The sequence below is a fragment of the Lachnellula hyalina genome (genome assembly GCF_007821495.1).
Source record: "Lachnellula hyalina strain CBS 185.66 chromosome Unknown contig00040, whole genome shotgun sequence".
Taxonomy (NCBI): Eukaryota; Fungi; Ascomycota; class Leotiomycetes; order Helotiales; family Lachnaceae; genus Lachnellula; species Lachnellula hyalina.
In genome coordinates, this window is record NW_022157154.1 from 1 (window position 1) to 27,501 (window position 27,501).

Here is a 27,501-nt window from a genome sequence, read left to right on the forward strand (position 1 = left end):
AGATGGGAGGTTTACTGGGAGGTGAGACGGGAGGAGAGGTGAGTGATGGATATGAGAAAGGATAAAATGTATAGTTGCAGAGGGGTGGAAGGGGAGGTAAGATCTTCTAACTAAGTGGTGTTGGTTTTCCTGTTTACAGCAAACCAGAGCTTTAATAGTTTATATTTCGTAACACGCTCCTTGGCCAAATGAATTTGAAGTCCAACGAGCTGAAACTCCAGTGGCAAATCATCAAATTTAGATATATAATTAGTCACGTGTCATTATTAGGAAGAAGATATAAGAATACACAGTTCGTGATACAAACTTCATTTCAAGCGCTTCTGATATGCTTCCACCGGCCAATTCTTCGGAAGTTTATCACCAAACCCCGCCCCAAAGAAACCCCAAACACAATGGGGCCCATCATCCACCAGCTCCTCCAAACCCACCTCAACTCTCCAATACACAGCTCTCCTACCCCCAAGCCAAGACTGCGCTTGTATCTCATCATAGTTTCCCGCAGCCGAGAGATCGTGTTCTTTATTGATGTGTTTCCGCACATCAGTGATATCCTGACGTATGAAAAGACACTTCTTGCATTGGAATGCTTCTACGATCCGCAACGCTTCCAGGGGAGCCGAGCCGTCGGGTCGGCGGGGTAAGTCCGAGGCGTCTAGTTGCGGTAATATTGATACTAGAGATCGGACGGCTGGCCGGAGCTCAACGGGCAACTGATGTTGTTTTCGAAGATGGTCCATGACGCTCCTAGGTAGGAGAGCGTTTTGGCACTGAAGACATATTGGGAGGCCTGCAGGGGTTCTGTCGAGTAAAGCGAGATATGGTTTTAATTGGCATGGGAGAAAATCAGATGCTACCTCAGCAGAACTAGTGTTGCTTACACTGGACATTTGGACTTGAATCTCATATGCTTTGCAATACAGTTGATGGAGTAAAGAGAGCGGAATTGTTTCTCGGAGATGGTTGAAGTCCTCGCTGGGTGGGATCCGCATGGTTTTAGTCCAAAAGAAGACAAAGCATGTTCCTTCGGCTATCTAGCCAATGACAAACCTGCTACAGCCCCTTGATCATGGACTAGAACCATGTTTGAGAACTATCAGGACGGAATTTACACCGAAGGGGAACTTTCTTACCAAGCTGTTAAATAAGCAAGTGGGTTATGAAATCTATTTACTTTGCTGGATGTTTGTATATAAAAAGGGCAAACTACTTTAGAGTTTGATACATTGATCAAGCTTTTCTAAAGATCTTATTCTATCACCCTACCACATAAAACAAATTTGCAAACAATGGTCAAAATCGCAATAGCTGGTGGTACAGGGAGTGAGTCATTCGATTCATACATAACTATAAATATATATCTGCCTCTCTCTCTATCCAAGATTCCAAGCTGACCTCAGAATCCATAGGTTTCGCCCGGACGATTATCGACGTGCTAGTAGCAACCAAAAAGCATGATATCCTCATCCTTTCCCGCAAGGTACTATTTCTGAAGATGACCTATCTGAATCACACCAAGACTTTGGTTGCTGATGAATTCAAATGCAGGATCCTGCTACCGTGGAAGATCGACCTAGAGTGACCTGGGCAAAGACTGATTACACCGACAAAGCCCAGCTCTCCAGCATTCTTCATGGTGTACACACCGTCTTCGCATTCAACAGTCCAGTTGGAGATCCAGATAGCATGGCCCAGAGAAATGTGATTGACGCATCAATCGCAGCAGGGGTAAAGCGTTTTGCTCCGAATGAGTGGTCGGGGTGAGCATTGAAACTTATCTAATAAAATACAGCGGTGCATAGCGCCGTCGCGAGAGATGAATTTTAAGCTTATAATTTTGAATTTTGATAGTTCGAAATTCGATGAGCTTCCCTGGTATGGAGAGAAGGCGAAAGTTAGGGCCTACCTCGAAGAGATCAATAAAGAAAATAAGGTACGTCACTGCATAATATGTCTCCCTTATAAAACTTGTTCCACCCTTCTTATCAAAACATTCATATAGGTCCTCGAGTACACGCTCTTCCAACCAGGATTGATAATTGACTATTTGGTACCGGAGGGAAATTTAAAATACCTCAAAGTCATGCCGCTATGGATCGACTTCCAAGGCCGCCGAGGCATAACCCTCGCCGATAAAGAATGCATATACACGTTTACGACTATTTCTGACATGGCTAACATTGTAGCACGAGCAATTGAGTACGAAGGCGAGTGGCCGGTCGTGGGTGGGATTCGCGGAACCACGATGTCGGATGCCAAGCTATTGGAAATCGGGGCCAAAGTTCGAGGTATGAATTCATTGAACAAGCTCAATCTTGTGAAGAAAAATCACGATAGCTAATCAACTATCGTCATATAATAGGTAGAAAGTTCGACATTAGTTCTCTGCGGGAGGGGGACGTCCGAGCCGACGATATTCGTTCCTCGTGGCTTCCACAGTTCAGAGATCCTAATATTCCAGCAGAGCAGGCCGAGCAATTCGCCAAGCTTGTTACGAAGGGTAGTCTTCTCAGTGGTGTTTCTGAATCCTGGGTTGTGTCGGATGTGTGGAATCGTCTGTTCCCCGACTATAAATTCAAAGATGCAGAGAAGTTTCTTGCGGAACAGTGGGCTGGACAAGCTTAAGAAGAAGACCGTCGGTTTTCAGTTGGGAAATAAAGCATTGTGGTAGCTAAATTAGTCTTGATCATTATTTCCCTTCACGTCCATGCTACATTTCGTGTGAAAAAAGCTTTTCCTGCTAGTCCTGTAAATACATATAATAAAGAATTCGAAGGCTACCAAGGAGTCAATCCTGCTGGTAGTAAAGGATATTCTACCCCATTGATGATCTCCGTTGCCACACCCAGTTCATCCGTTCCTTCTCCCTCGTCCCCTGTATTCCATCGTTTCCATTGATTGTTACAGTTCCCGGGAACATATTTTGCCGCATCCATTACCAACGTCATTTTCATCTCCGGGCAATACTTCCAAATGTGTTGTCTCTGAGCTGGAGTCCCCCAAATACCACTGTGGAGTGTATTCCCTGAGTCTCCTGTATGATATCCCATGGGTTCATAAAACCCATCCCTCCAATCATCAAGTCCCTTCATCAATTTTCCTGCTTTGGTGGAATCCGCATTGTCGGCCTCGCCATCCTCGTCCGCGGGTACTTGTTCAGGTTTTCCACGGTGCATTTCACCGGAAAATGTCAAAGATGCTGTTCCATTTGCTAATTTGGCCCCGGGTCGATGGCCAAGTCTCTCTGCGAGCCACACATCCTCAGGTTCGGAGTGAGGAGCACGGACTTGATTGCGGAGGACGTCGACGATAGCGCTGACACGACGCAGACTTAGCCCTCCGTTTCCCCAAATCGCCCATTAGGATTCCATGGTGCTCCTACCCAATCGTATTCTAGCCAGTCGTTTATAGATTGTCTGCTATTCGCACATAGCATACTATCAGTTTGAAAGACCAATAGCCATTCCGCGGGCTGCAAAACCGTTTCGTAAAGCCAGAGTGTGGTTAAGAATGTTGAAATCTCTTCTTGGCTTCCAGTTGTCATATTTTCTGGAATATAGGTAAGGTCTAGCTTCCCAGACTCGACGTGACCGCGTATTGAACTACTTTGCTTCAAGTAGTCGACGCTTTCATTACTGCCCATAAAGCGAAATCGCCAGTCCGGTGGGACTACAGACATGAAGTGGATAAGTAATGGCGTGAGGATCGGGTTCACTCTGTTCTCGATGAGGAGCGCGACTTTAGAGACGTTATAAGGCGAGTGGGAATCGACACCGTAATGGAGTGACACTTTGGGCATCGTGGGCATCAGAAAGGACCTCGAGTAACATAAAAGCGTTATTGATAGGACCCTGATACATATTAGTTAAGTATAATAAGATGGTGATGGCGGATTATAAGTACGAAAATAATATGAGGCCACCAGCTACACGAACTCGTTTTGTTGTATTAGACCAAAATGACATTGCAGTTTTCCTGGTAAAACCTAATGAATGCTCGATCGTATTCCCGTGCAATGATAAGTGATCCATGATGTTGGAAGTATACAACGCTGTCCGTCTAAACGTGTCGAGAGATGGTGTTGAAATGTCGCTTTGGTGAAAACAATACAAGAAAATGGTTTTTATCATAGCAAGAGTAATCTAGGCACATATCTGAGATCTGTACTATTTTTATCTTCTTACCGTCCTAAATCCAGCCCCTTCTGCGCCACTACACTCATTTCATTAGGAATCATGGATTTAGAACCATATGGGCTTAGAAATTAGCGTTGAAATCCTACGGAATGAGAGTGTTATATTACACGTTAGCTCGTAGGTAAATACCCCCGGCCATTTTACAGACTTGATAAGCAAAAGGGGTCTTTCAAAACTAGGATTCTCGTTAGTACCCCGCCATAGAAAAGATTGACAGCATCGTTTTAGTACGAAACTAGACCGGTGTGTTAACATATCAAACCCTTGCTTACTACCTATTCCCCAAACTCCCTTGTTATATTCAGAATGAAGTTATTCTAATCACCGCCTGGTTTTGTCAGGGCTTCTTATATCAATCTTTCGTCACCAATTTAGTTTATTCGGGGCAAATGCGGCTATATAAACTCGTTTATGTGTAGCTTATAAACCGGCAGTCTTTAGGTGTCTACTATATTAGATACTCATTTGTACTACATCCATGACTGCGAAACGGAGCTACTAGTAGGTAGATACTAATAAAGAAGGTTAAACAAACAAGGTATCTGTACAGCTTCATTCAAGCTTCTAGAGCAGCTGATTGAATTTACAATTTTAACATCTTTTATTGAATCCTAATAGCGTAGAAGTTAGGTGATTCGTAACGCCTCCAACATATGCGGGGCATACGGTGTCCCGTTGTGCGAGTCGAACTTTAGGGGGGTGAATACCATCCGTGCACCTATGGAGAACTTGGGCCTCCTTGAAGCTTAGTCTCTATAGTTTATCCGAAAGCAAAAATAGAACGTGCGGCATACCTTATCAAGCAATACGGTCCGTAAGAAGAAAACGGTAAAGTGGAGAGAAAAGTGGAGATTACGAAATCGATAGGTGTAGCTCGTACGATATTACTATATTTAATAGGGCTGGCTACCTTGAAAGTTTGGTACTAGGAACATCAGGGGAACTTTTTTGATTAGCAAGCAGATCCTAATAATAATTCCATTCTGTCTGCATATCTTACGAAGTACAACGAGCACACCTCGTGGCTTGTGTGAGACCTCCGAGACTAGGGGGGCGTGGTGTGTACTCATATACAGGGATTATTTTAAAGTTATGGAATCAATTGGCTTACGGAGGTAATCACGATCGCACACCTACCCTGTACGTCGTTCCTTCTACCAATCATCTTATGCTCCGCAGTAGCGTAAAGCTTTGATCCTCCTTTATTTTAGATGCGGCATAGAAACATCGTCACCTTTGCCCCGGTGCATACTAGCTTTAAGTAGGAATTACTCGTACCGCAATGCAATTGCAGCGAGAAAATTAGGCAACACTATTATCAACGACTTCAATTTTATTTACGATTGTTTTTAATTAGATCGAGTTACTCTTTTGGCGATCTAAATAAAACATGTTTTATCAATACCTATTGTCCTAATGTTTTAATTTGTAATAATTATACACTTGATGACTTTTGCTAGAGACAGAGGAAATGGCTGCAATTTAGTTCTAATTTATTAAGAAGTAAATATGCTTCATAGTATCAATTGATATAAGAATGATTATAAGGAAGAAAGGACGAAGGCAAAAGGTAGGGAGCGAAGTCGGAAGATACCAGGAACTCATAATCTAAGCCCTACTTTGACGCAGGTAATAGTACTAGTACTACTAATTACTCCACCTCCTCTATCTTAGTGTGCCTGTCGTTCAAGCGGCCAATCAAACAGAGCTGTATCGTACCCCTAGGGACGACATTTAGTGTAACACCTCCGTCCTTTCCTATCACTCGACATGAAACTATGAATATGAGATCTATAAGCTTTCATTTTGCTAATATTTTCTTTTTTACACATTGTAATATTCACTCGTAATACCTGCTTGTAGTTCTTTGAAATATGACACTAGAAATAATCTTCACTCTCAGCGCTGTTCACTCTAAAGTATTTGTTCTGGAGTATGCAAACAGCTCGAAATTAATAGAATTAAGCGTTACAATTAGTAGTACCGGAAGAACATCTTGGATATGATATTTCTCGCGGTTGTAAGAATTTATACAAGGGTAAACTACTAGTCGTATATGCTGATTCTATCTTTCTGTGGGAGATGGTCTCCACTATCAGACTTAAAACGCGAATGGAAATCAATCAATCTCGTCTTCAGGGCAATTGGATACACTGCTGCCTAATAATAGATCTAGGCTTTACATCCCATATCCCCCCCCCCCCCTGACGAATTTGAGCATTGCATCCTCTATCCTCCACTACCTGGTCAGTTGCATAGGCTGTGTTCTTCTATTTTTATGATTCGGACTAGCTAGTAAAGTGATAGGCTAGTCTAGCTGAGCTCTTGGCAAACATTCATACTGTATGCTTACTTTATGTTGAGCCAAATGGCTGTGTTTTATTCAAATCCTCCGTCTCGAAATCTAGCTAATATCAACTGTACCCCGTGAGCTCTGAACAGCCCTTTCTTTAAACATTCTTTCTGCTCTCGAACTTGGTCTCGGCTTGGTCTAGTCACGCTCACTACACACTCTGAAATTAGTGAAAGTTCGGCACACTTGTTTAGGAGTTACACAAGAACTCTCCTCGCTCTTTATTCAAAATGACATTCTCACATGCTGGGCCCGGCTCTAAGGGTAGTGGTTTCTTTGCCATAGACAGAACGAAGATACTTGTCCTCATATCTCTCCTCACAACGTAAGTCACCTCGGTAAGGGATAAAGGCACAAGCTAAATGGTACCACAGATGGTCGATCGCATATCTTCTACCGGTATACAGACCCGTGATAAAAGGACACATCAGAGGAGGATATAATGCGGCAATTCAAAGAGTACCTAGAATAAAGGTGGACTGGTTTCCCGATCGTGACCCTCGAGGCCAGTTCGACACGTCAAAGGTCGCTCTTATGATTGAAGGAAGACCGATTCCTCATCTCGTTCCACAACTACTACATATGATTACAGTTGTGCCGAATGATTGGCGATTCGTTTTTATTGGCACAAACGAAAGTGTTACGGAGGTTTCTCGGAGTTTTGCGACTCAATATCATATGGTCAATGGAAAGCTAGATTTGCTTGTATTGCCCGACCCTTGGAAGATCGATAGCAAGGAGGATGTGCATAGAGTGCTTACAGATATCCGTTTCTACGAGGAGTTTCTGCCAGGCGCAGAGTTTCTGTTCAAGTTTGAGTCCGACAGCATTTTATGCGCGAACTCGGCTGATAGTTTGAATGACTGGATATCTTACGATTGGGCTGGCGCGTCAAGGTAAGAACTTCCTACTAGTCCTCCATGTGCATTCTAATAAAAGTGTATAGATCTGAATATGACGGCTTTGCGGGAAATGGTGGTCTCTCGTTGAGAAGAGTTTCAACTGTGAAGAGAATCCTCAAGTTCCAAAAGCGGCTCAACGATACCGAGGCCGAAGACGAATGGTTTGGGAAACGAGTAACCTTAATACCCGAGACGAAAGTTGCCCAGGGCGGACAGGAAAGCCATTTCGCTGTCGAAGACTATTACTATGACAATCCATTGGGATTTCATGTGCGCAATGGCGGCCAAGATCTCGCAGATGGCGTCTGGAAAGATCCTACGCAGAGGAAGAAAATCTTCGATTACTGTCGCGAACTCAACATAATTATGCCGATGAAATTGGAGAGAGAGAGATGTGCTGGAGATAACTTGGAGGGAAAGATTGGTACTGTATGACCAACAGTAACAAAGAAGGAGAGCAGATGATAAGGCTTGAACATGGCTGAATACATATTTCTTATATTATCTTGGGGTTGCACTTAGAACGGGATAGGAGTTAGAGGTCGAGGAAAACCAAGACCAATGGTTGGCGTTCTAGGAATTGTGTCTGAGCGAGTCCACTGTATTAGAACAATGTAACATCAGGCATGCAAGAAAATTACCATATGAAGACGAGCTTCGGAAATAGAAAGAAGTTATATCCAAAAGAGAATACCCAAAGCCATGAATGAATTTATGTTGTGAAGCAAAAGCCCAGTAGGAGAAAGGAGCAGTTACATTGCTATACCCAGCAATAAAAATACCTCCTCGTTTGCTCCTACTCGGATTCATACCTATCTTCAACCCAACACTGCACTACACCTCACCACACCTAGTCCACGCCATTGCAATACCCCCAAAACGGCCCAATACAGACTCTAGTCCTTTAGAATCATCTAGCAAGCGTCGCGCCAATGGACAGTCGACAGAGAAGAAACCCGTTGGAGGAGAGCAGCTGAGCTCTTCGGTCTGCCACCAGGCAGACTTTTGCCCCTAGGGGTCACGGTCGATACGTCTAACAACAAGATGATCACCGACCAGTCCCTGTCTGGTCTCAGTACCAATTGCCGTGCGAGATTCTGTGCCAACTTCATCACAGTCATGCTATGCCTAATCTTCCTTGGCAGACCAGACTATCTCGGGGAAGTCATCAGAGCAGCAATGTGGTATCGGCTCGGTGTTGTCGTTCCCAAGCCACGGTTCAGATCAGAATCAGACCCGAATTTGCAGTTCCCGGAGCACAAGGGCTTTGTCAAGTAAGTAACCCGACCAAATGACGGCAATACTAACGTTTCAGGTTCCTTCCCAGTACAGCCAAGATGTTTGGATCCGATGATAGACGAGGTCTGGTCACCAGGGATCTCGTTGCGATGATCGATGCATGGAACGAGTATGCCGAAAAGGAGGATTTGAAAACCATGAAGGGGTACCAGAAGGAAACACGAAATAGTAGAATTAAACTGATTGAATAGCATTTCAATTTGTTTAGATACAGCCGTCACTGCTTAGATAGCAAAATTGACTTAACCAAATTCACCGCCGGCATTTTTAACCGAGTCAATTTATTCACCTTGACCATTTTATTCCTCCTCTTTGAATCCTCTTTGGGCTCTCAAACATCAAATCTATCTCTGGCTTCGCAGCCATCCGAATCAATACCCAATACCTCTCGACTCATACTACGTCCGAGCAACACGTCTCTTTCATCAACATGCACGATGTGAGACAAGTCACGGCCTCGAATACGAAGGCTTGACCTGGCGCTGTCGTGGTGGCCAGCATGCGGCTACCACTGTTGCTAGAATTTCCAAACGGCCTGCATACTAATGCCCACAATAAGCCTTACCCGATGCTGAAGAAGGCTTTCTGCGTCATGCTACTTGAAGTGGTGGGTTTGTCGAATGCGTACAGGTTAAGAAATTAGGAAAGCAACGCGAAGAGTGCCCCTATTTTAGGAGCGGTAGGTACGTGATGGTATATTTCTGTCTTTTTGAAGAAATTGATTCGAAAATCTGCTTACTGTTCTCTTCTCTCCAGTTCATTGTCCCGCATCCCAGGCCCCACGGCTTTTGCAGTAACACGCTGGCGTTTGGCCTACGAAGATTGGAAAGGTACTCGGACAAGACCAAAAGTTTGCAAGGCTCTAGACTGGCATAGCCTCTCTGCCTCGTCAATGAATTCGTTACCGCCATAATACCGTTTACAGTCTTACACCATTCCAGAGCAAGATGCGTCGGCGGCTTTAGGCGGTCATTTATCGTTCCCAAATGATGGGCGAAGGCGTTGAGATATCGACGCCACGCTTGCGTTTCTGACCTGCTTTACCACCGGCCTTTGATTTTGACAAATAGGGTAGAAGTCGGCGAAAGTACGTATCTTTGGGCTCTCCATCGTTCCATAAGACTCGTTAACTAATGTCTCGCCGTCCAAGTCCATAGCTCCAAGCCATTGTAAAAGGCAGGAATGAAATTTTTGAAGTTTCGGCGGGGTAGGATCTTCGAATCTGACTTGCTGCGCGATGAGGACGGCTTTCCTGTCGCGGAGAGGGCCATTCGTGAACACGAGTGGATAGACAATTTGGACTCGGATGATGACTGCCCGATTACAGGCGATGCTCAATCTACAGTGAGAAGCAATCTGCATGGATGGCTGTGGAAGACAATGACCAGATGGTCCAATTCGCTCTAATGGGTGATGGAGGAGTGCGAGGTGATAGTGGAGGACAGCACATGATGGTGGGGAGCGATGAAAGGGGCTGTTACAAAATGATTGAAGAGGGGCATTGTAGTATGAATAAGTGTATGGGTCAAGCAAGAACTCCGACCCCGTGAACCCCTCTGCAACTGGGTTGTTGTAGTTCTCGATGGTGTGCGAATTGAACAACTTGCCTGTATAGTAGGTGATATAACCTCGCTTCACAAACTTGGGATATCCACCTGGGGTTTCTAGCTGGCGCATAAAATGTTCTCATTGCAGGTCACTAACCATAGGGAGGCACGACGTCTGTAACATGAGTTGTGAGCCTGCATTCAAGAAGACCTACATTAGGCACAAACTCATAAGAAAAGGCGAAATTACCACAGAGGTAATTAACAACCTGGTCTCTACCGAGAAGTTCTAGCTGAAGTCGTATGTGCTGCCTCTCCTAGCCTTACTTGCTATCTCAGCAAAATTATCATCCTTTTCTTCTGGGGAAGCATCAGTTCAACCTAAAAGCCGAGTATAACGTACGCTCCTTAGGCAGGTCCTTGACCGTCATCTGCTCCGGAATTAATTGGTGAATGAAAGTGTTCCGAGATCGATAGCAGTTTGGACATAAGATTATACGTTACATCATCCTCAATCATGGTGCTTTTAAGGAAGCCTGAAAGGGGCTATTACTGATACTTAGCACTTCGTAGCTTCAGCCTGAGCATTGGCTTCGGAGATGAGGTCGTGAGTTGCTTTAGACTCAAGAAAGCTGGCCTGAATTTGTTTGAGATCGAGAAGACGGTTGGGCTGCTCAGAATTAGTATGCTTGAAGACCATGGCTAGTGTAGAAATTAAGAGTGAAATACCGCCATGTAGACATTCTCAGCGTAGTTCTCTAGTTTGTTGAGTCTATCGATGTAGAAATTAACTGTGGTAAGTGGTGTTTCTTGTTCCTGAATTTCTTCTGCTGGCTCATTGTTCATAGATGGGTTTGAACTGTCTGGAAGAAGTTGGATATAGTTGGGGTCCATTTTTGCCATAATCCCTAGAACCCTTTTCTGCGCTTGATAGACGAAGGACATGATGCTGAGTTCTTCTCTTATGTCTCTGATTTCAAGTGGAAGTTTTATTTCCTCTGTAATGAGCGAATCCTTTATAACAAGTTTCTCCAAAGACATTTTAAAAGCTTCAAAGCGTCTGATTTCTTTATCAGCCTATATTGTATTAGTTATCAGAGCAATTTCTCGAAAAATATTATACCGACATACGATAACGGTGATTGAAGAATGGTAGATTTCATAGAACTAAGTGGTGGGGGGCGATGACTGGCAGCCCTGAAGTAGATCCTGCTACACTCTCTAGATATAATCTCTGCCAAGTCGTAGCCGGTTGTAATAGGAGTTTTGCGACTCCGACAATTCCGAATAACATTCAGCACTAGTGCTGTGATGTTGAGTGACTTCCTTCTATTAGCTCGCTGTGGAAAACTTGTAACAACCAGAGGTGGCAAATCTCCAACTTGCGGAAGCACCCATAACCATAGTTGATCAACCATTGTTATGACTTCTTTGAAATCTTCGAATCCTTTGTCTTTCTCGTGTTTCTTATGGTATCTGCTTCCTGTTTGGAATCCATCTCTTTCTGTAGTGTCACAAAGAGTGTGATAGCGATACTGGTCCAGTGTCCGCCGAAGATGCAGGGGATGTGGTGTATGCAGGTATGCCCATACGAGGTTTGGGAGAGCGCTCCAGGCATTTTTGCATGGCGGATCTTCTGTGTGGGCCTCTTTTTTTCCCACGATGAATCTCATCTCCTCGAGTTCCGCCTTAAGTTCCCAGTGAAGATACGGCATCTTGTCTTGAATTTCAGAATAGCAAAAGTTAATTGGAGAGTAAATTACGTACAAATAAGACAAATCCTTTCTGAGGTGGTCCACTGCAATGAGCCATTGCAGCGTCTGATGTATTTTGGTTTGACTGAGGACCTGGCGATTCCCTGTCCAAGCTGGTGATAATCTTTGTATCTAGAAACCGTGAGTACAGTAAGCATCATTGGCTTTCTATCGCAGTGGAAGAATCTTGCAGGTTGGATTCATATATCTTGCGTGCGGCATCCCTTCTGGAGCATGATGCTGCAACAGTGTCCAATTGTCACTCTCAAGAATCACGTTGTCCTCTTCCGAATTGTTGTTGCCCTCATAAAGTTTTGCCATAAGAGTCTACCGTATAATGACACTTAGCAACCACTCGTACCGAAGAAGTTAGACAGAGACCCTACCTCAACCCAGGTCATCTTCAGCAATTAGTAATGTCTTCCATATGAGAAGGATACGATAACATACGTTATTTGCTGGGAGGTGAAACCATATGCACGAAGACCCCTTGCTAGATTTTGCTTTCCGAATTGGTCCCCCTTCCAGCATTGTCGTAATATGATACCTTTCAAGGGGTTTTATCCTCATCTTATCTTTAAGGCAGTGCATAATAATTGCTGAATATCCCCTATCGGCATAGTCAGTTTCCTTCTGCAACTCTTTTTGCAGTTTCGGATGCAGTTCATTGAAAAACAGTTTGATCTCCAGCAGTGCGCTAATCTTGTCTTCCCCTTCTTCCTCAATTTTTTGTTGTGCCGTATCTATGGCCTCATCTACGAAGTCCAATATCTTCGAGCCATCGTCGGTTTTGGCATTGTAATTGGCTCCTTTGTATACCAGAAGATGTACAACACTCAAACGGCCATTTCCTGCAGCCCATAAAAGAGAGCTTCTACCAGTATTATCCCTAGAGTCAACAAATACGGCCCGACCTGCTGATACCTTTGTACGCGGATCATCAGAAAGTAGAAACTCAGCCACACTTTCGTGCCCATTCCCCGCAGCCAAAGAAAGTGGAGTTCGACCCTGCTCGTTCTTGGTGTCCGGATCTAAGTCTTGACTTGTCAACAGAAAGCTCAATATGCTCCTTTGACCCGCTTCTGCTGCAACAAAGAGTGGCGTTTGGCCATTTGCATCCATCAAATTCGCGTTGGCAGTTTTGTCGATTAAAAGCTTGACCGCGTTTTTGTGTCCGTTCTTTGCTGCAAAAAAGAGTGGTGTTTGACGAGAAGAATCCATAGAATCAATTTCAGAATGATAGTCGAATAAAAGCTTCATGATGTCGCAATGGCCCTCCTGTGCAGCCAAAGAGAGTGGCGTTCTGTTGGTCTGATCTTTTGGCTCAGGTGCGTTGGCGCCTTTTTCAAGCAACCTTTTCACGATGACGGTGTGTCCATTTCTCGCAGCCCATGACAATGGAGTTCCGTCATAATTGTCCCGAATACGAATATCTGCAGAATGTTGAAGCAAAAGATCAAAAGTTTCGTCATATCCATACTCTGCAGCCCATGATACAGCCGTTTCGCCGTGCTCATCGTCCTTTTCGTTGACATCAGCATCCGGCAATAGAAGAAGCTTTTTCAACCCCTCAACATCCCCAATAGGCATAACCGACAATGGATTCGCTCATTCTGGTGTATTCGGATGTTTCTGAAATAATTTGAAGCCGCTTCGTCCTGGGTTTTGGAAACTATAAGATTACCGGACTATGGACGAGAAGTTCAACGCATCCCAAATACCAAGCTGACATGCAGTGAGATTAAATCCTGCCAATGTAGTATTTTGAATGCAACTGCAAACACTCAGCTGGCCGGTCGCACGCCATGCATATGAGCACCTCGCCTACATATGCCTGAAGTGGGTGCAGACCCTTCTCCTATTAGCTGAGCTGTCGATGAGAAGAGCTGATAAGTCGGGAATAAGATAAAATGCACGTCCATCAGATAAACCTTGCCATCGTTGGGTCATTTCACTGGCTTTCCTCCAGACCATTGATTATGCAGAGCGAAATTGTTAATTTATGAGACAGTTCATCCGAAGTATGGGACCTGGACGGGCCGAAATGATAAATTGAGGCTGATTCTGTCACTGGCTAAGAATACTGTCATATTGTGTTACAATATTGTTTTAGTTTGCCTATTGGAGGATATTATTTTGTCCAGATGTCCGAGAACTACCATCGTAGATCAATAGCTGTGTTTGGGTGGGCTTGTTATGCATTATCGTAATATTCTGAGAGGCTCAATCGATGGATCCGACATTTGATTAGCTTCGTGACAAGAGATAATTGATAGGTTCCACTGTAACTAGTCCTTGCAACTGGCTTGGAGCTTATTGACTAAGATAGAAGAAAGGGTAAAAGCAGGGAGTAAGGGCACCTGGTGGTGCGCTATAGCGATTTATGTGCATATAAAAGTTCAAATTTTATAAGCGCACTTCGAGCTTAGAGAATTAGAGTATAGCAGTTAAATAATAATAGGATACAGGGAACTTGATTAATTTTAGGGGGTAGAGGATATATATACACTTATCCTAATTTCTACTATTACAAACTTCTTAAATTTCTGGGGGCCATGACTAAATAAGGCAAGAAAGGCCTGAGAGGGAAATATCTAGAGGTCTCAGCGCCAAGCTGACTATGAGGAAGGTGTGGAGGGGGGGCAGGGAGTGGTAGTAAGGGAGGGGACCCATCAGACGAACCCTCTAATCGTGTCCCTCTGTCCTATAGGAGAGTGGTGGTTCAAGTACTCCCCGCACTCCCTCCGGGAGTGTCACTGTTCAAAAGAGAGAACACATAGCAGAACGGAACAGCTAACTAAGCACAAATCTGATGTCTAAGTAGTCAATTCCGCTCTAGAAAGTAGATTTCTTTGACCATGAGGGTAGGGGGGACACCCTTACAGGCAAATCATTCGTTGCTATAGGACGTTTTACAAGTACTCGTAAACCAGAAATCCATAAAGATCCACCTTTTACACTTGTAAGAGGTTCGTCCGATGCGTCAGCCGCCTCTACTTCTAGCGCCGCACTAAGTTCCCCGCATGTAACGGGTAGCTTTGTGGGATGAAACATACCTAGGTATGACATAGCGGGGTAAAAGGTGGGGGAGGCTGGATTCTAAACGCCTGAAAGAAGTTTTAACATAGACATGGATTTTGGACTTGCATTGTTCGTTTATACTAATGTATATAGATTTATACTACTTTGGAAAAGACTTGGCAGCGGGATGTTCGGAATGCGTAAGTCCCCGAGTATCCCTCTAGGAATCAATATACAACTTTCATTTTGAAAAAAAAAAAACGACAATTAGAACACGTAGTAAGTAGCAAGAAGGTTATAATAATGAAATATAAGATTGTAAGATGTAGGGTTTAACCCTCTACTTGTTCAATGATATATCTATAAACTTTTAAAGTGCAGGTATTCTACTCGATCAGTTAGTAGTGAAAACCCCTGCAGAGCGGGGTTGGGATGACGGTGAGGTGCATTTACACGTGGAAGTGAGGTTACAGTACAAGTACCTCGGACTAGACCCAGAAATTCCAAGATCAAACCTCAACAAACAAAATCATGCGCAAGGCATTTGCAAAATTCGCAGATAAAATTGACGGTCCCAAGAATGGGAACGGTGGTTCTCCCAGCAGCAGCTCCCAACCACCGCTCATCAATCACAGCACAAAACCAAGCCGCAAAGCCATATACCCCCAACCCGGGCACCGGGACCCAGGATCCGGCCAACTGCCTCCAAAAGTAGCATCCGCAAAACATCATGGCATTATGCACTTTTTCCTCCCCAATGGCCGGGAGCATATCGTCAGCAGAGATGTCGGCAATTCCGGTGTCCTGAATGGCAAAATTGTCTGGGGCTGGGGCGACACTTTGATGGGGGCTGGAGGACGAGGGTCGAAAGCCAATATCTGTGCCACGGATAGCACATCTATTGGAAACATGTCAAACCCCATGTATGCTACTGATACCGCACTGTGGGACAACAATGAATTCGTCGCCAATTTCATTCCGTGCCTGCCCAGCGAAGAAAAAGACGGCGGGCTCGTCTCCTATGCCTTTGGCGGCTCGAATGTCATCGAGTACGCTCCGAATGAAGGCCTCTTGTTCTTTCTGAAAATCCATCGCCCGGATGGGAAGAATCATATTAAAGGTGCTGGGGTAGCCAAGGTCACTATGGAAGGTAATGTGCCAAAATGCCACCGGGATATGGACACTCTGTGGACCAAAGAAGAGCCATGCTACGGCGACGTTGGGATTTCTTACGACTGCCGAGATGGTTTTCTGTATGCCTTTGGCAAAGGACCACAGCAAGATGATGAGCAGCTTATTCGGCGCACTTACTTGTGCAGAGCTCCCATCAAGCAGGCGTTTGACATCAACGCATACCAGTACTGGGATAACAGCAGCAAGACCTGGACACCGCGGCGTCTGACCACGCATGGCAATATGGGGACCTTGAAACTGACATATGAACAATCCATCTTCGATTACTTGCAAATGGACCGATCAGCGCCGTTCTGGAGCAACTACTTCAACAAGTGGATGTTTTTGTATGGGAATAGTTGGGGTTATTCGGATGTATATGTTATGACGGCGGATAGGTTGGAGGGGCCGTGGGATAATCATAATGGTATGATTGTGGCTAGCACGGGTGGGGAGCCGGTTGCGGGGGAGTTTAGGTATGCGATTAATGGACATCCTGAGTGGGATGAGAGTGGGAAGACGGTGTTTGTGACATGGACGAAATTGAATGAGATATATGGCACGACGATTACTTGGGAGTAGCAAGGCACTTGATATTTTATGAAGACGTGTAGCTGCATTGTTGGGTTTTCTTTGACTGAGAGATTGTTGAATCGAAGTCTAGTCCGATGTCTCAACATTTACGAGAGTACCCTCATGATCCATAGCATCCCCTGAGACTGATAGATTCCGGACCGCCATTTTGAAATCCCTCACTAACAGCGTATACTCAAGAAGAATCCGCCGTGCTGGATCGTAACCTGAATGGTGAACTACACTATTAAATAAATATTTTCTCCATGCCGCATGAAATCCACCGCATCGTTCTCAACAAGCTAATGGTAGCCTGCTCGCATTTGGCGACATCCAACTGACCATCATTTTTGAATTCGAGTCATGGACTGGGAAGCGTTGACCCTTTATCCTCGGAGCACTCTTGAACACATAAATTCCGAATACCAAAGCGGTCGTCAAAAAGCCCATTCGTGACATGAAGAGGATCCCATCAAAAGTGCAGCAATCGGACATCAACTTGAAGCTCTAAGCAGCATGATGCAAGTTTTTTGTGCGCCGGCTTCTTCGCCCCTACCGCGCTCTCACTCAAAGCATTTCGACCCGCGTCAGAGCCCACGTGCTATGGAAAATTCCTCGAGCAAAGTTAGTCCAAAGCTTCACGAACTGTTCAAAATATTCACTCCTCTCGCTCGATGCTAAATCCAAACGGTATGTCCTATGCATCATGTTCACCACTGATCTCCAGTTGTCGGGGATGTTCGCAACTCGGGATGCGGATGATTGATGCATTGCCTTTCTTGATGCGCGGAAAGAGCTTGATTTAAATTATCTGGTATCCTTAGTCGGATGATACACAAAATGGCGTCCATTGCGTGAACATGTAAATAAAGTCTTGCTAAGTTTTGCAGAACCAGCCGATCCAAGGACAGTAAACTGTGGGCATACTGATGCGGCTTTGTTGGACAATCAATTAATGTGATTTTGTGGCTGATCTTGCTTAGAAGAGGATGGTGTCTGTAGGTAAGCGCTGACGGCATGGAGCTCTTCATGCTGAGAGGAGGAATCTGGCCCCCAACCATGAAAATCATTAGCTGGTGCTATATGAGCACTGTCAGGTTCAGTCATTGCGGTATCAACAACAGTGCCATCTCCCCAGGGTCGTTTTGAAGCCAACAAGGCAAGATGGTCCAGGCCCGGAGACGCTGTATGAGCGCTGCTTTGGTCCACATAGTCTCCAAGCAAAGCCGGGTCGATTTTTGAGGGAGATGTAGGACTGGCTTGAATTTCCGGGTTGTCAGAAATGCTTGGGTCCATCATTTGCGTAGCATTTAGGGCGCTCGCCATGATACTTGTGCTGGGTTGTCTTCTGTGGGCATTGGTCTGCCCAGGGTCTCTATCTGATGGAGTAGGCTCAGCATCTCCGCCAACGATTTGGGGATGATTCTTTAAGTGCCTGACAAGGACGTCACTTTGATATTGTTAGCTGCAATTCGATAACAGACAATTCTGCACCGAGCTATGACATAATTGCTAGCAGCTGACCTTCGAGAAAAGCACTTTTGGCAACGTGGACATTTATATGGCCGCTCACCAGTATCTGAAAATAAGTAAGCTGTTTAGTCGTATCCAAGAGAGCATGGCGCGAGCGCGTTACATACGTGAGCGTTGATGGCGCTTTTGATGGTCTGCTTTGGAGAACCTGCGCTCGCAATACAGGCATTTTTTAGGCAAAACAGGCCTATGCTTACGGTCTTGCATTGAATCTGCGCTGGTAGACATTGTTTAGGAATTGTATGTGGGGCACATGGTGTCAAGACTGATGTATAAGAGTACCTAGGTACTAACAAGAGGTAGCGAGCGGTTGAGCATGGAGTGGAGTGTAGATGGACTTGAGAGGAGAGGAGGGAGGGGGAGGTTGAGGTCCCCGGTTATTGCAGGTGCGAAGAAGCGAAAAGCGGGGGTAGAGCGCTTACTAATCAGACATAGCGCTACCAACGGCTGCTGTGCTAGTTCTAGCGAGTTCGGTTAGATTCAGGGGTTAATGATTGACCAATCCGTGTTATTTAGCAGTATAACACGAATAAGGCAAGATAGGGAAACGTAATGGTTGCTGCCCAATAAAGTGTAAATCACTTTTTTTTGGATTCAAGGCAATTCAAGGCAATTCAAACCTTCTAACAAACTCCATTCCTTACCCAGCCTTTAATTTTGTCATCGTTTCCTCCCTCCAAACTCAATTTCCTATTAATCATCGCGTGATGAACACGCGCTGGAATGCACTCTTGTGCAACGGGTATGTCATCACTCATGCCACTTGGAACTTAGATAAGCTTAAAGATTGCTCCTTCACAACGGGCTTTATATCCGCTTTGTATCATGATTGCATTTTAATCATATCATATGGTATATTAAGTATACTTTTACCTCGCGGAGCCAGCAGTGGTGCACTGGTGTTAATCTCTAACACAGTTGCTTTGAGCCGCACATGGCTTTTATTTACGAAAGGAATACACTATGACAGGAAAATACTATACTAGCTTGTATGTAACGTATTATAATCCTCCGTTTCAAGTGAAGATCTTGAAAGAGCTTGGTGCCTCGTAAACGTAAGTTTTCAAGCAAGTTGGAACTTCTCTTCCACAATAAAAACCCACCTTACCCAGAAGACCTTTAACCCTGAGGAAATGGAAGTTGAAAAGTATTTTTTAGTACGCTAAAACATCTAGATTGGGATTACAGTAATGTATGAAAAGTATATGACATTGGCCGCCGGATTTTAGAAATAATTAATATAATAGAAGAAAAGCAGACGAGGAAGTAATTGTTATTTGTGCTCTGCCGGATTGGTGGAACTAATCCGAGTCTTGGCATTTCAACCCCTGACTTGCCTTAGCCTCGCTACCCCACGGTCACTCCATTTTTACCCGTCTGATATCGATAACGTCAATATCAACACCGACATATACAAACTGCCACACTACCACTGCATCTGCATCTGCCTCTAAATCTCACGCCTTGCTCTGTGTTCTCAGAACGATACTAGTCATGGGCTCACATGCGGCCGAGCTTCCCCCTCGAGAAGATGAAATAACAGTTCTTGTCACCGGCTTTGGGGTACGTATACCCCCACTTACCTCATGTTTCTGTGGTACCAACCACGACACAATACCCCAGCTACCCTAGGACCTTGTCTGTATAACCTTGCGAAACGGCTAGAGAACCAACTGCTAACACGATTGCTACTGTAGCCTTTCAGAGCACAATATCCTATCAATCCTTCATGGGAGATTGCAAAGTCTCTTCCACCCTTCCTACCTGCCGCAAAGCCGGCCTCGACACAATTATCTACACTTGCAGAGTTACCGCCTGTTCGAATACTTGTATACCCGGAACCCGTCAGGGTCTCATATAAGGTCGTTAGAGAGTTGGTCCCTACTCTATGGCAAGGTCGGAAAATAGACTACGCAATCCACATTGGCATGGCCTCGGGGCGTAAGTTTTACAGCGTAGAGAGGCGCGGACACCGAACTGGCTACATGATGAGAGATGTTGATAATGAATTTCTTGGTGACGCCGAAAGACGGAAAGAAGAACAGGAAAAATGGATCTGGCATGGACTACCAGAAGAGCTGCTGAGTTCTGTAGATGTCGATGATGTTTGGAGGAGGTGGAGAACTGCACTACCAGTATGTTCGGCTTCGTCCTATCGAATTCTAAGGGGTCTCTTAACATTTTATAGGACGTCGATGTTCGAGTGAGCGAAGACGCAGGCCGATATCTTTGCGACTTTATATATTACTCAAGTCTGGCGTATTTAACGAAAGAGGAAGAGGAAGAGCGGCGTGTGGTATTCTTGCACGTACCAGTCAACAGTGACGAAACGGCTGTTAATACCGGTACTGAAGTGGCGCTCGAGTTGATACGAGCATTGGTGCAGAGTGGGAGAATGAAGAAGTTGGTACAATCTTGAAAATATATAGCGCCAGCGCGATCAACTCTAAATGTTGAGAGAAATCCCGCCATTGGGACTCTCCCAAACCTTGGGATCATACTATGGTGGCTATCGAGGTTTCCTTGAAGATCGACATGTCTCCTCTTGGATCAAACCTTTTATCAGTGATAATCAGGCTACGAACAATTGATTCCGACAGTCCAAGTTGCAGATTTATTTCAAATTTCTGGATATTTTCTTATGCACAACATCTACACGGATATCATACTGTTCCTAACTTCTACCCCGCTCTTGGTCGTTCTCAATTCCGTCTCCTGGCCATAGACCAGTCAAATTCAGCTGGCGGCCCCAATCATTTTGACATGGCATGCTTTTTCTTCCAGTAACATACGCGACACCCCCTTCCGATGCCCCCACAGCCAGATTCTCATACCCCAAAACATACGGCAAAGCAGTCGACATCAAAGCATTAGGAATGGGTGGCTGTGCCGTACCTACCGCTGCACCTGCTGGTAACTGTAGATACCAAGGCAGGTAGACTTCGACTCTACCTATTTCTATGACAACCGCCCGAAGCATCCCAGCAGAAATATTCAGGCGGAAGAGGAAGCACAAATGTGATAACATCTGTTCGGCTATTATCAGATCAGTGCAGCTTTTGGGTTCTGAAGTTTACAAATCTGGCGCGAATGTCTATCACTGCGTGCTACATATTGTAGCTCTACACCAAGTGCTTCAAATTGAAGCGCTGAATGCAACCACCACACGATTTGCCATCTATCCTAGCTTACTACTATAAGAAATTAATGAGGATCAAACCGAAGTGTGAGCATGAAAGCATGCTTCGCAACTTAAGACTCGAGTGCTTCAAAACGAGCTCGAGCACTTCCATGAATCATCCATAAGAGGCAGGTGCCGTCAGCAAGGAATAAAATTATGTCAATAAGGCACCTGGGCCACTCCATAGAATGCTTGGAGATTACTCTCAAAATACCGCAATGTACGAGTCTTTACGAATATGGCTAAAATTAAATACGCCAAACAGAAGAGAGGAAATCGCAACGCGAACGCATCTTAGAACGTTAACGTTGGATCAAGCATTGCTTTTGGTTAGTTTTGCGAGCTTATTTTTGCACTAGACACAATGAAGCTCTTAAAGTTGCTGATAAATGCACTTGCTTGGTAATAACAGGCTGCGAGCAAGAGAGAATTAGCAGCAAACAAGATAAAGGAGAGAACAATAATACGTCGTCAGCTTAGCTTAGGCTCGGCATAGTGTTGACCGCCTTATGTTGCTTTGTAATCCGATAACACCATCGCGACAGATCGCTGGCAGAATAAATTATATCCGAACATAAATATCAACAATTCCCCTCCTTCGAGTTTTTATGTTGCTAAGCTCCCTTTGATAAGCTATTAACTTACAAGAGTCTCTCTCTTAAACAGCTAGTCTCTCTCTAAAGCTATTTAAAGCTTCTTCGCAGTTTTGGTTGCTACTATGGCGCCTAGAAATACCCCCGCGCTGAACGCGCCATTCTTTACACCAAAACAATCCCCCCCAGCTGGATCTGCTCTCTCTACCAACCCCCCAACGCTCTTTACTCCTTTGAAGATCCGTGATGTCGAGTTTCAAAACCGTATATGTTCGTATCCACTACTTCCGTTGTCCCTTCCCTTCAGAATCTAGCTCAATTCCCTTCTTCCCTTGACAGCGCATTGAACCAACCCCCCACTAAAAACCCAAATCCAGGGGTCGCCCCAATGTGCACATACTCGGCCTCCAAAGGCCACCTCACCGACTTCCACCTAGTCCACCTCTCCGCCTTCGCCTACCGCGGCGCCTCCCTCACCATCATCGAAGCGACCTCCGTGCTGCCCAACGGCCGCATATCGCCCGAAGACAGCGGTCTCTGGAGCGACTCGCAGATCGCTCCTATCCGGCGCATCGCCGACTTCCTGCATTCCCAGAACCAGAAGCTAGGCATACAGCTTGCGCACGCTGGGCGGAAAGCCAGTATGGTTGCGCCGTGGTTGGTGGAGCGGGGGACAGCGCAGACTGCGACGGCGGATGTGGGGGGCTGGCTAGGGGATGTTATGGGCGCGAGTGCGATTTCCTGGGGTGAGGGGTATCCGATGCCGAGGGAGATGAGCGCACGGGATGTGAGGGATGTTGTGGAGGGGTTTCGGGATAGTGCGAGGAGGGCTGTGGAGGCCGGTGTGGATGTTATTGAGATCCATGCTGCGCATGGCTATCTGCTGTGCTCGTTTCTGAGCCCGATCAGTAACCGCAGGACGGATACATATGGAGGGAGTTTTGAGAATAGGATACGGATCTTGGTGGAGGTCATTGAGGCTATCAGGGCTGTAATCCCGAGTGGGATGCCGTTGCTTGTCAGGATCAGTGCGACGGAGTGGATGGAGCAGCATGCGTCTGAGAGCTGGGACTTCGAGTCGACGATCAAGTTAGCGAAGCTGCTTCCTGGACTGGGAGTTGATCTTTTGGACGTAAGTTCCGGGGGCAACAACGAGGCCCAGGCTATTCAGCTGCACAACGGCTTCCAGGTCGGTATTGCGGGACGTATCAGGTCTGCTCTGTTCGAAGCTGGTATCAAAGACTTGCTAGTGGGAGCAGTGGGTCTGATCACCGAGGCCGAGGCAGCCAAGGAGATCGTGCAGAATGGCAAGCCAGGAAGCAAAGATCCTACTGTTGAGATCGAAGACGAGCACGGAGCGACTGCCAAGGCAGACATTGTACTGGTTGCAAGGCAGTTTTTGAGAGAGCCCGAGTGGGTACTTAGAGTTGCACATAGACTCGGTGTTGAGGTGAAATGGCCGCAACAATATCATCGAGGGCAGTTCCTAAAGGATAGTAAGATTTAGACATAATTTAGACATGTAGAGAGAAGTAAATAAACGTCAAAAGCTATTTCCCAGCAATTGCATTTCATTGGTCCAATTGCCTCATCATAAGATACGCTTTTAGGACTCAGCAGCCAGCCCAAACAACTCCAGCATTCACAACTCCATCTCTCATGAAGCCGTGAATCGACACCCCCACTCATCTCCCCCCTCCCAACCACCCACACCACTCCCCCCAACAACAGTCCCCACCGCCAAAACAGGAATCGCTTCGGCCAGTCACCCCTGCGTAGCCTTAGGCGGGTACGTCTTCCCATCCTTCTCAACTTTCGGCTCGCACTATACACCACATACTCATCAGCAGGCATTCATCCATTCACTCATCAATCACATGCCCAAAAACCACCTATCTCTCCTTCGAACTTTCACATAAGGGAGGGATAGGCAGGCAGGGTGGTCAATAGATGAGCAAAGGTGGGATGGAATGGAACGGGGAGGCGTACAATGCAGCGTTCATCCTCGGAAATGCTATCCATAACAGACGGCACGTGGCTGCCACAGCCAAACCATGTTGATTTTTCTACATAGGTGTTAGTCATCACTCTTAAGACCTAGTTACTTCTCTCTCCCCTTGACCACAAGTTTCCGAGAGAAAGAAGAGAGAACTTACGGCAGGTAGCACAGGTAGCTTTGCGACACATTTTTGCTTTTCTTTTTTTCAAGTGCGAGCTAGGGTGGGATATTGGCGTCTGTCTTTCGTATAAGGCCGTATAGGTACTTGGAGTTAAGGAGTCTTATGGTAGGTATTTTATGTTCATGAGATGTGCACAGAGGTAGTAGAGCAAAGGGGTAGAAGTTATAAAAATGTATGGGATTAGTCACTACGCTGATGACACTGATGAAGTGGGGCAAGCGATCTCGGGATCTTCTTGAGGCAGGCTAGAGCGCAGCCCGAGGGGCGGGGTGAGATAAGCGAGACGCCCCTGTTTCTTCTGTTGTTAAGTTCTTTACTTTTTACTTTCGGCGAGCGTTCGGGATCTAATACACTCTTTGGATTTGCTCTTCTACAAATATCATCATATTCTGGAGAAGGAAGTGCCTTTCATCCAAATTCTCAACCCAACTCTCTAAATTCGGCATGCAAATAGCCGTACTGCAAGCCCAAAAGGATACACGTTATTCTATTACAACGGCAATATATCCCAAAGTCCCCACAGAACTTGTAAAAATAGACTCCAAGCACGTTCTACTCTTACACATCAATAATCTCAGGGCCACATTCTCAACTCAAACATCTCCCCTTCTCCCGGAGGACCAAAAATGGTACTAAGATCTTCCTGGAAGCTCTGCCAGCTTCCGTGATCCTCATTTACCCTGGGTACCTCTTCCTCATCTCTCGCCCTAAGCCTCTTCTTCTCGTGTCCCTCTTCTTCATCCTGTTTATGAGACTCGGGTTCCTCAACAAACCCTCCAATCTGTGCCCACCTACCATTACCTACGACAACATGCCTTCTCATTGCAACACTCCAGTCAAAACTACTCTCATACGTACCTCCAAAGACACTACTCCGCAACAACACCTCATAGTCAATCAATCCCCTCTGGTCCCACGTCAGCAACTTCATCTCCTCCAACTCCCTTTCAAACTTCTTTCCACCTAGCAGTTCCTCCTTCGTCGTCACATCAATGCTTAAAGTTGCAGCCGTCTCAATAAATACTTTGGCATCTTCTTCGTTCCCAGTACTCAGATAAATAGTCGACAGTTGCTTGGCACGAGCATGATTGAGGTAGTTCTCAGCCTGCTGCGCAAACGGAGTCCAACCCGCCGCTTTCGCATCCGCAGCTGTCCTCAAATGCGCCCCATAAAACAGTCCCGGCTGCACACCCGCCAAGTTCGAATCAACACCCATCCCGAATTTCTTATCCATCGCATATAAAACCGTAGCTGCAAGCCGGCGCACGTCTTCTCGAACCCGCAGCATTCGCCCAAAGTTACCTACGAGGAGCGCGTCGTCGTAGGAGAGGGGAAATTGCAGGAGGAGTGACCTGAGGGAGACGAGGACAGGTATGCTTGCGGAGAAGGGGGCTGGGTGGATGGTGTTTAGGTACTTTTTGAAGGCGCCGGACCAGTCGCCGGGGGTTGCTAGCACGTCGCAGAGGTCATTTGGGGTTAGTAGGATGGCTTTGGCAGTAGAGGGTTGGTCCCAGAGGTCGTTGCGGTTGGGTACGATATGTATCTGGGGGCAGGCCTCGCTCAGGGAGGATGTGAAATGCTCGAGATCGAAGAAGTAGGTAAACGGAACGTTTGTATCTGTGTTGATGGTAGAGAGAGTTGTACCGCGAGATACCATTTCTGGTATTACGAATGATGTTGCTGTGGTAGTGAGCCAGACTGTCCAGATAATAGTAGGGAGCAGCAAGGAAACTTACCTCCGGCTTCAATGGCATATCGTACGCAGTTCAAAAATACGTTCCGCACGTTCGCAACCCCGCCCTTGGGTGACTCGCAATTGAAGATCAGGCCCGGTATCCATTCTTTGCTTTTGCACAGCTCAACCAAGGCACTATTGTCTATCGCACCACCAATCTCTGTCTCGAGAACCTTCTCGACAAATGCTACTTTCTTTCCCGAGACAGCGGCACGATAAATCTCGTGGTAGTCGGCTGGGGTGATCACTTGTCTTGAGAATAGCAGATATGCGACGGACAGAACTGCAAATACAATAACTGCAAGCTTGGAAGCATGAAATACGTGCGGCAACATTTTTACAATTGCACCAGAGATGTTGATTTTCTTGGTTTTAGAGGGAGAAGATGATAACTTTTACATTCCAGCAATATTAAGAGACAAAAGGGATGTCTCAGAGAACATCCCTTACTTGAGAAGCGATACGACAAGAGATAATACTGAATTCAAGCTGTCGTAAATAGTCGAAAATGCATTGGTCAAAATGGGAGACGCCGTACTACTTTGAAGTATAGATGTGACATTCTACCCCGAAAATTGAGGGGACAGATATAAACTTAATTAGGACCTAGTGAAAATGATATTTATTGAGAGAAGTTGAGGTTAAAGATGGAAACGTGATGTCAGTTACACAAAGCCTCGCATCCCTGTCGTATAACGAAAGCTTTAAAATAGACGCCGGCAATTGAATCCACCTTATGCTCGGTACGATTCAACATGAGTCTGAACAGGGGGCAAATACGTGAAGTTAGGCAGAAAACCATAAAAAAAGGCTTGATGTTGGGATAAGGGCAGTATCCCGATCTTTCCAGTCATGTGATTTAGCGTAGCTTAGTCAGCTAGAGGCCTTTACCTCTTCGCGTCTCCTCCCACTTCCACTTCTAGATGGACAACGCAACACAAACCGATTATGACCACCTTATACTAGCTAGTACTAGCTAGTACGAAGTGATTTACCCGGGTATTCTGTGATACCAACACTTGAAGAATATAAAGTTTTACTTTCTATACACTGTATGAAGAGATAAAACTTAGCATATTACTACTAGGTATATCCTTACATTACCTATTTTACTAGGGGGTTTAGAGGTAAGTTGCCTAGCTTTACAGTTTATTAGAGAAAACTGTATATTTTACGTTTTAAATTCGCTTCAATCGGACTTATGAGAAATCGCACCGAATATGACTGAGCGCATGTCAGCGTAACGGGCGCCGATTTCTCCGATATAATTTATATCCTAGGGAGTTCGCTCTTCGGAGGGTAGGGAGATTCCGCTCTACGTAAAATTGAAAGCGAAATCCTCTAAATACTACTCTGCGGTAGTTAGTGAGTCTTCCCGGCATACAACAGGAACTCATTCGCTTGTAAGCCTTCAGGATGAGTGCTTTCTAACGTTTTTCACTGTATATTGTGGAGGAAACA

At 45.5% G+C, this 27,501-nt stretch overlaps 10 protein-coding genes across 10 annotated transcripts; 5 read left to right on the plus strand and 5 right to left on the minus strand.

Moving 5' to 3' along the window:
• Nucleotides 1–308: 308 nt before the first annotated feature.
• Nucleotides 309–890, minus strand: LHYA1_G003004 (uncharacterized protein; the record flags this gene model as incomplete). Its single annotated transcript, XM_031147978.1, has 2 exons — nt 309–770; nt 882–890. 2 exons carry the CDS (start codon nt 888–890, stop codon nt 309–311), a joined length of 471 nt encoding a protein of 156 aa, XP_031006676.1.
• Nucleotides 891–1,289: 399 nt separating this feature from the next.
• On the plus strand, nt 1,290–2,625 carry LHYA1_G003005 (uncharacterized protein; the record flags this gene model as incomplete). Its single annotated transcript, XM_031147979.1, has 6 exons — nt 1,290–1,323; nt 1,410–1,480; nt 1,549–1,760; nt 1,852–1,933; nt 2,003–2,288; nt 2,363–2,625. The coding sequence occupies 6 exons, from the start codon at nt 1,290–1,292 to the stop codon at nt 2,623–2,625; spliced, it is 948 nt and encodes a 315-aa protein (XP_031006675.1).
• A 152-nt stretch (nt 2,626–2,777) lies between these two features.
• Nucleotides 2,778–4,031, minus strand: LHYA1_G003006 (uncharacterized protein; the record flags this gene model as incomplete). The annotated part of the gene is made up of 4 exons (XM_031147980.1): nt 2,778–3,330; nt 3,383–3,393; nt 3,455–3,851; nt 3,904–4,031. The coding sequence occupies 4 exons, from the start codon at nt 4,029–4,031 to the stop codon at nt 2,778–2,780; spliced, it is 1,089 nt and encodes a 362-aa protein (XP_031006678.1).
• A 2,748-nt stretch (nt 4,032–6,779) lies between these two features.
• Nucleotides 6,780–7,886, plus strand: LHYA1_G003007 (uncharacterized protein; the record flags this gene model as incomplete). Its single annotated transcript, XM_031147981.1, has 3 exons — nt 6,780–6,874; nt 6,924–7,445; nt 7,496–7,886. The coding sequence occupies 3 exons, from the start codon at nt 6,780–6,782 to the stop codon at nt 7,884–7,886; spliced, it is 1,008 nt and encodes a 335-aa protein (XP_031006677.1).
• A 4,333-nt stretch (nt 7,887–12,219) lies between these two features.
• Nucleotides 12,220–13,641, minus strand: ANKRD50_1 (Ankyrin repeat domain-containing protein; the record flags this gene model as incomplete). Its single annotated transcript, XM_031147982.1, has 2 exons — nt 12,220–12,378; nt 12,502–13,641. The coding sequence occupies 2 exons, from the start codon at nt 13,639–13,641 to the stop codon at nt 12,220–12,222; spliced, it is 1,299 nt and encodes a 432-aa protein (XP_031006680.1).
• Nucleotides 13,642–15,603: 1,962 nt separating this feature from the next.
• On the plus strand, nt 15,604–16,827 carry LHYA1_G003009 (uncharacterized protein; the record flags this gene model as incomplete). The annotated part of the gene is made up of 1 exon (XM_031147983.1): nt 15,604–16,827. The coding sequence occupies one exon, from the start codon at nt 15,604–15,606 to the stop codon at nt 16,825–16,827; it is 1,224 nt and encodes a 407-aa protein (XP_031006679.1).
• Nucleotides 16,828–19,845: 3,018 nt separating this feature from the next.
• On the plus strand, nt 19,846–20,770 carry PGPEP1 (Pyroglutamyl-peptidase; the record flags this gene model as incomplete). Its single annotated transcript, XM_031147984.1, has 3 exons — nt 19,846–19,914; nt 20,049–20,486; nt 20,540–20,770. The coding sequence occupies 3 exons, from the start codon at nt 19,846–19,848 to the stop codon at nt 20,768–20,770; spliced, it is 738 nt and encodes a 245-aa protein (XP_031006703.1).
• A 1,480-nt stretch (nt 20,771–22,250) lies between these two features.
• On the plus strand, nt 22,251–23,632 carry LHYA1_G003011 (putative NADPH dehydrogenase; the record flags this gene model as incomplete). Its single annotated transcript, XM_031147985.1, has 2 exons — nt 22,251–22,395; nt 22,503–23,632. The coding sequence occupies 2 exons, from the start codon at nt 22,251–22,253 to the stop codon at nt 23,630–23,632; spliced, it is 1,275 nt and encodes a 424-aa protein (XP_031006704.1).
• Nucleotides 23,633–23,896: 264 nt separating this feature from the next.
• On the minus strand, nt 23,897–24,312 carry LHYA1_G003012 (uncharacterized protein; the record flags this gene model as incomplete). Its single annotated transcript, XM_031147986.1, has 3 exons — nt 23,897–23,950; nt 24,115–24,191; nt 24,282–24,312. Coding segments are annotated over 3 exons (162 nt in total), but the record flags the coding sequence as incomplete, so codon positions are not given.
• Nucleotides 24,313–24,879: 567 nt separating this feature from the next.
• On the minus strand, nt 24,880–26,375 carry LHYA1_G003013 (uncharacterized protein; the record flags this gene model as incomplete). The annotated part of the gene is made up of 2 exons (XM_031147987.1): nt 24,880–26,003; nt 26,042–26,375. The coding sequence occupies 2 exons, from the start codon at nt 26,373–26,375 to the stop codon at nt 24,880–24,882; spliced, it is 1,458 nt and encodes a 485-aa protein (XP_031006702.1).
• Between the last annotated feature and the right edge of the window lie 1,126 nt (nt 26,376–27,501).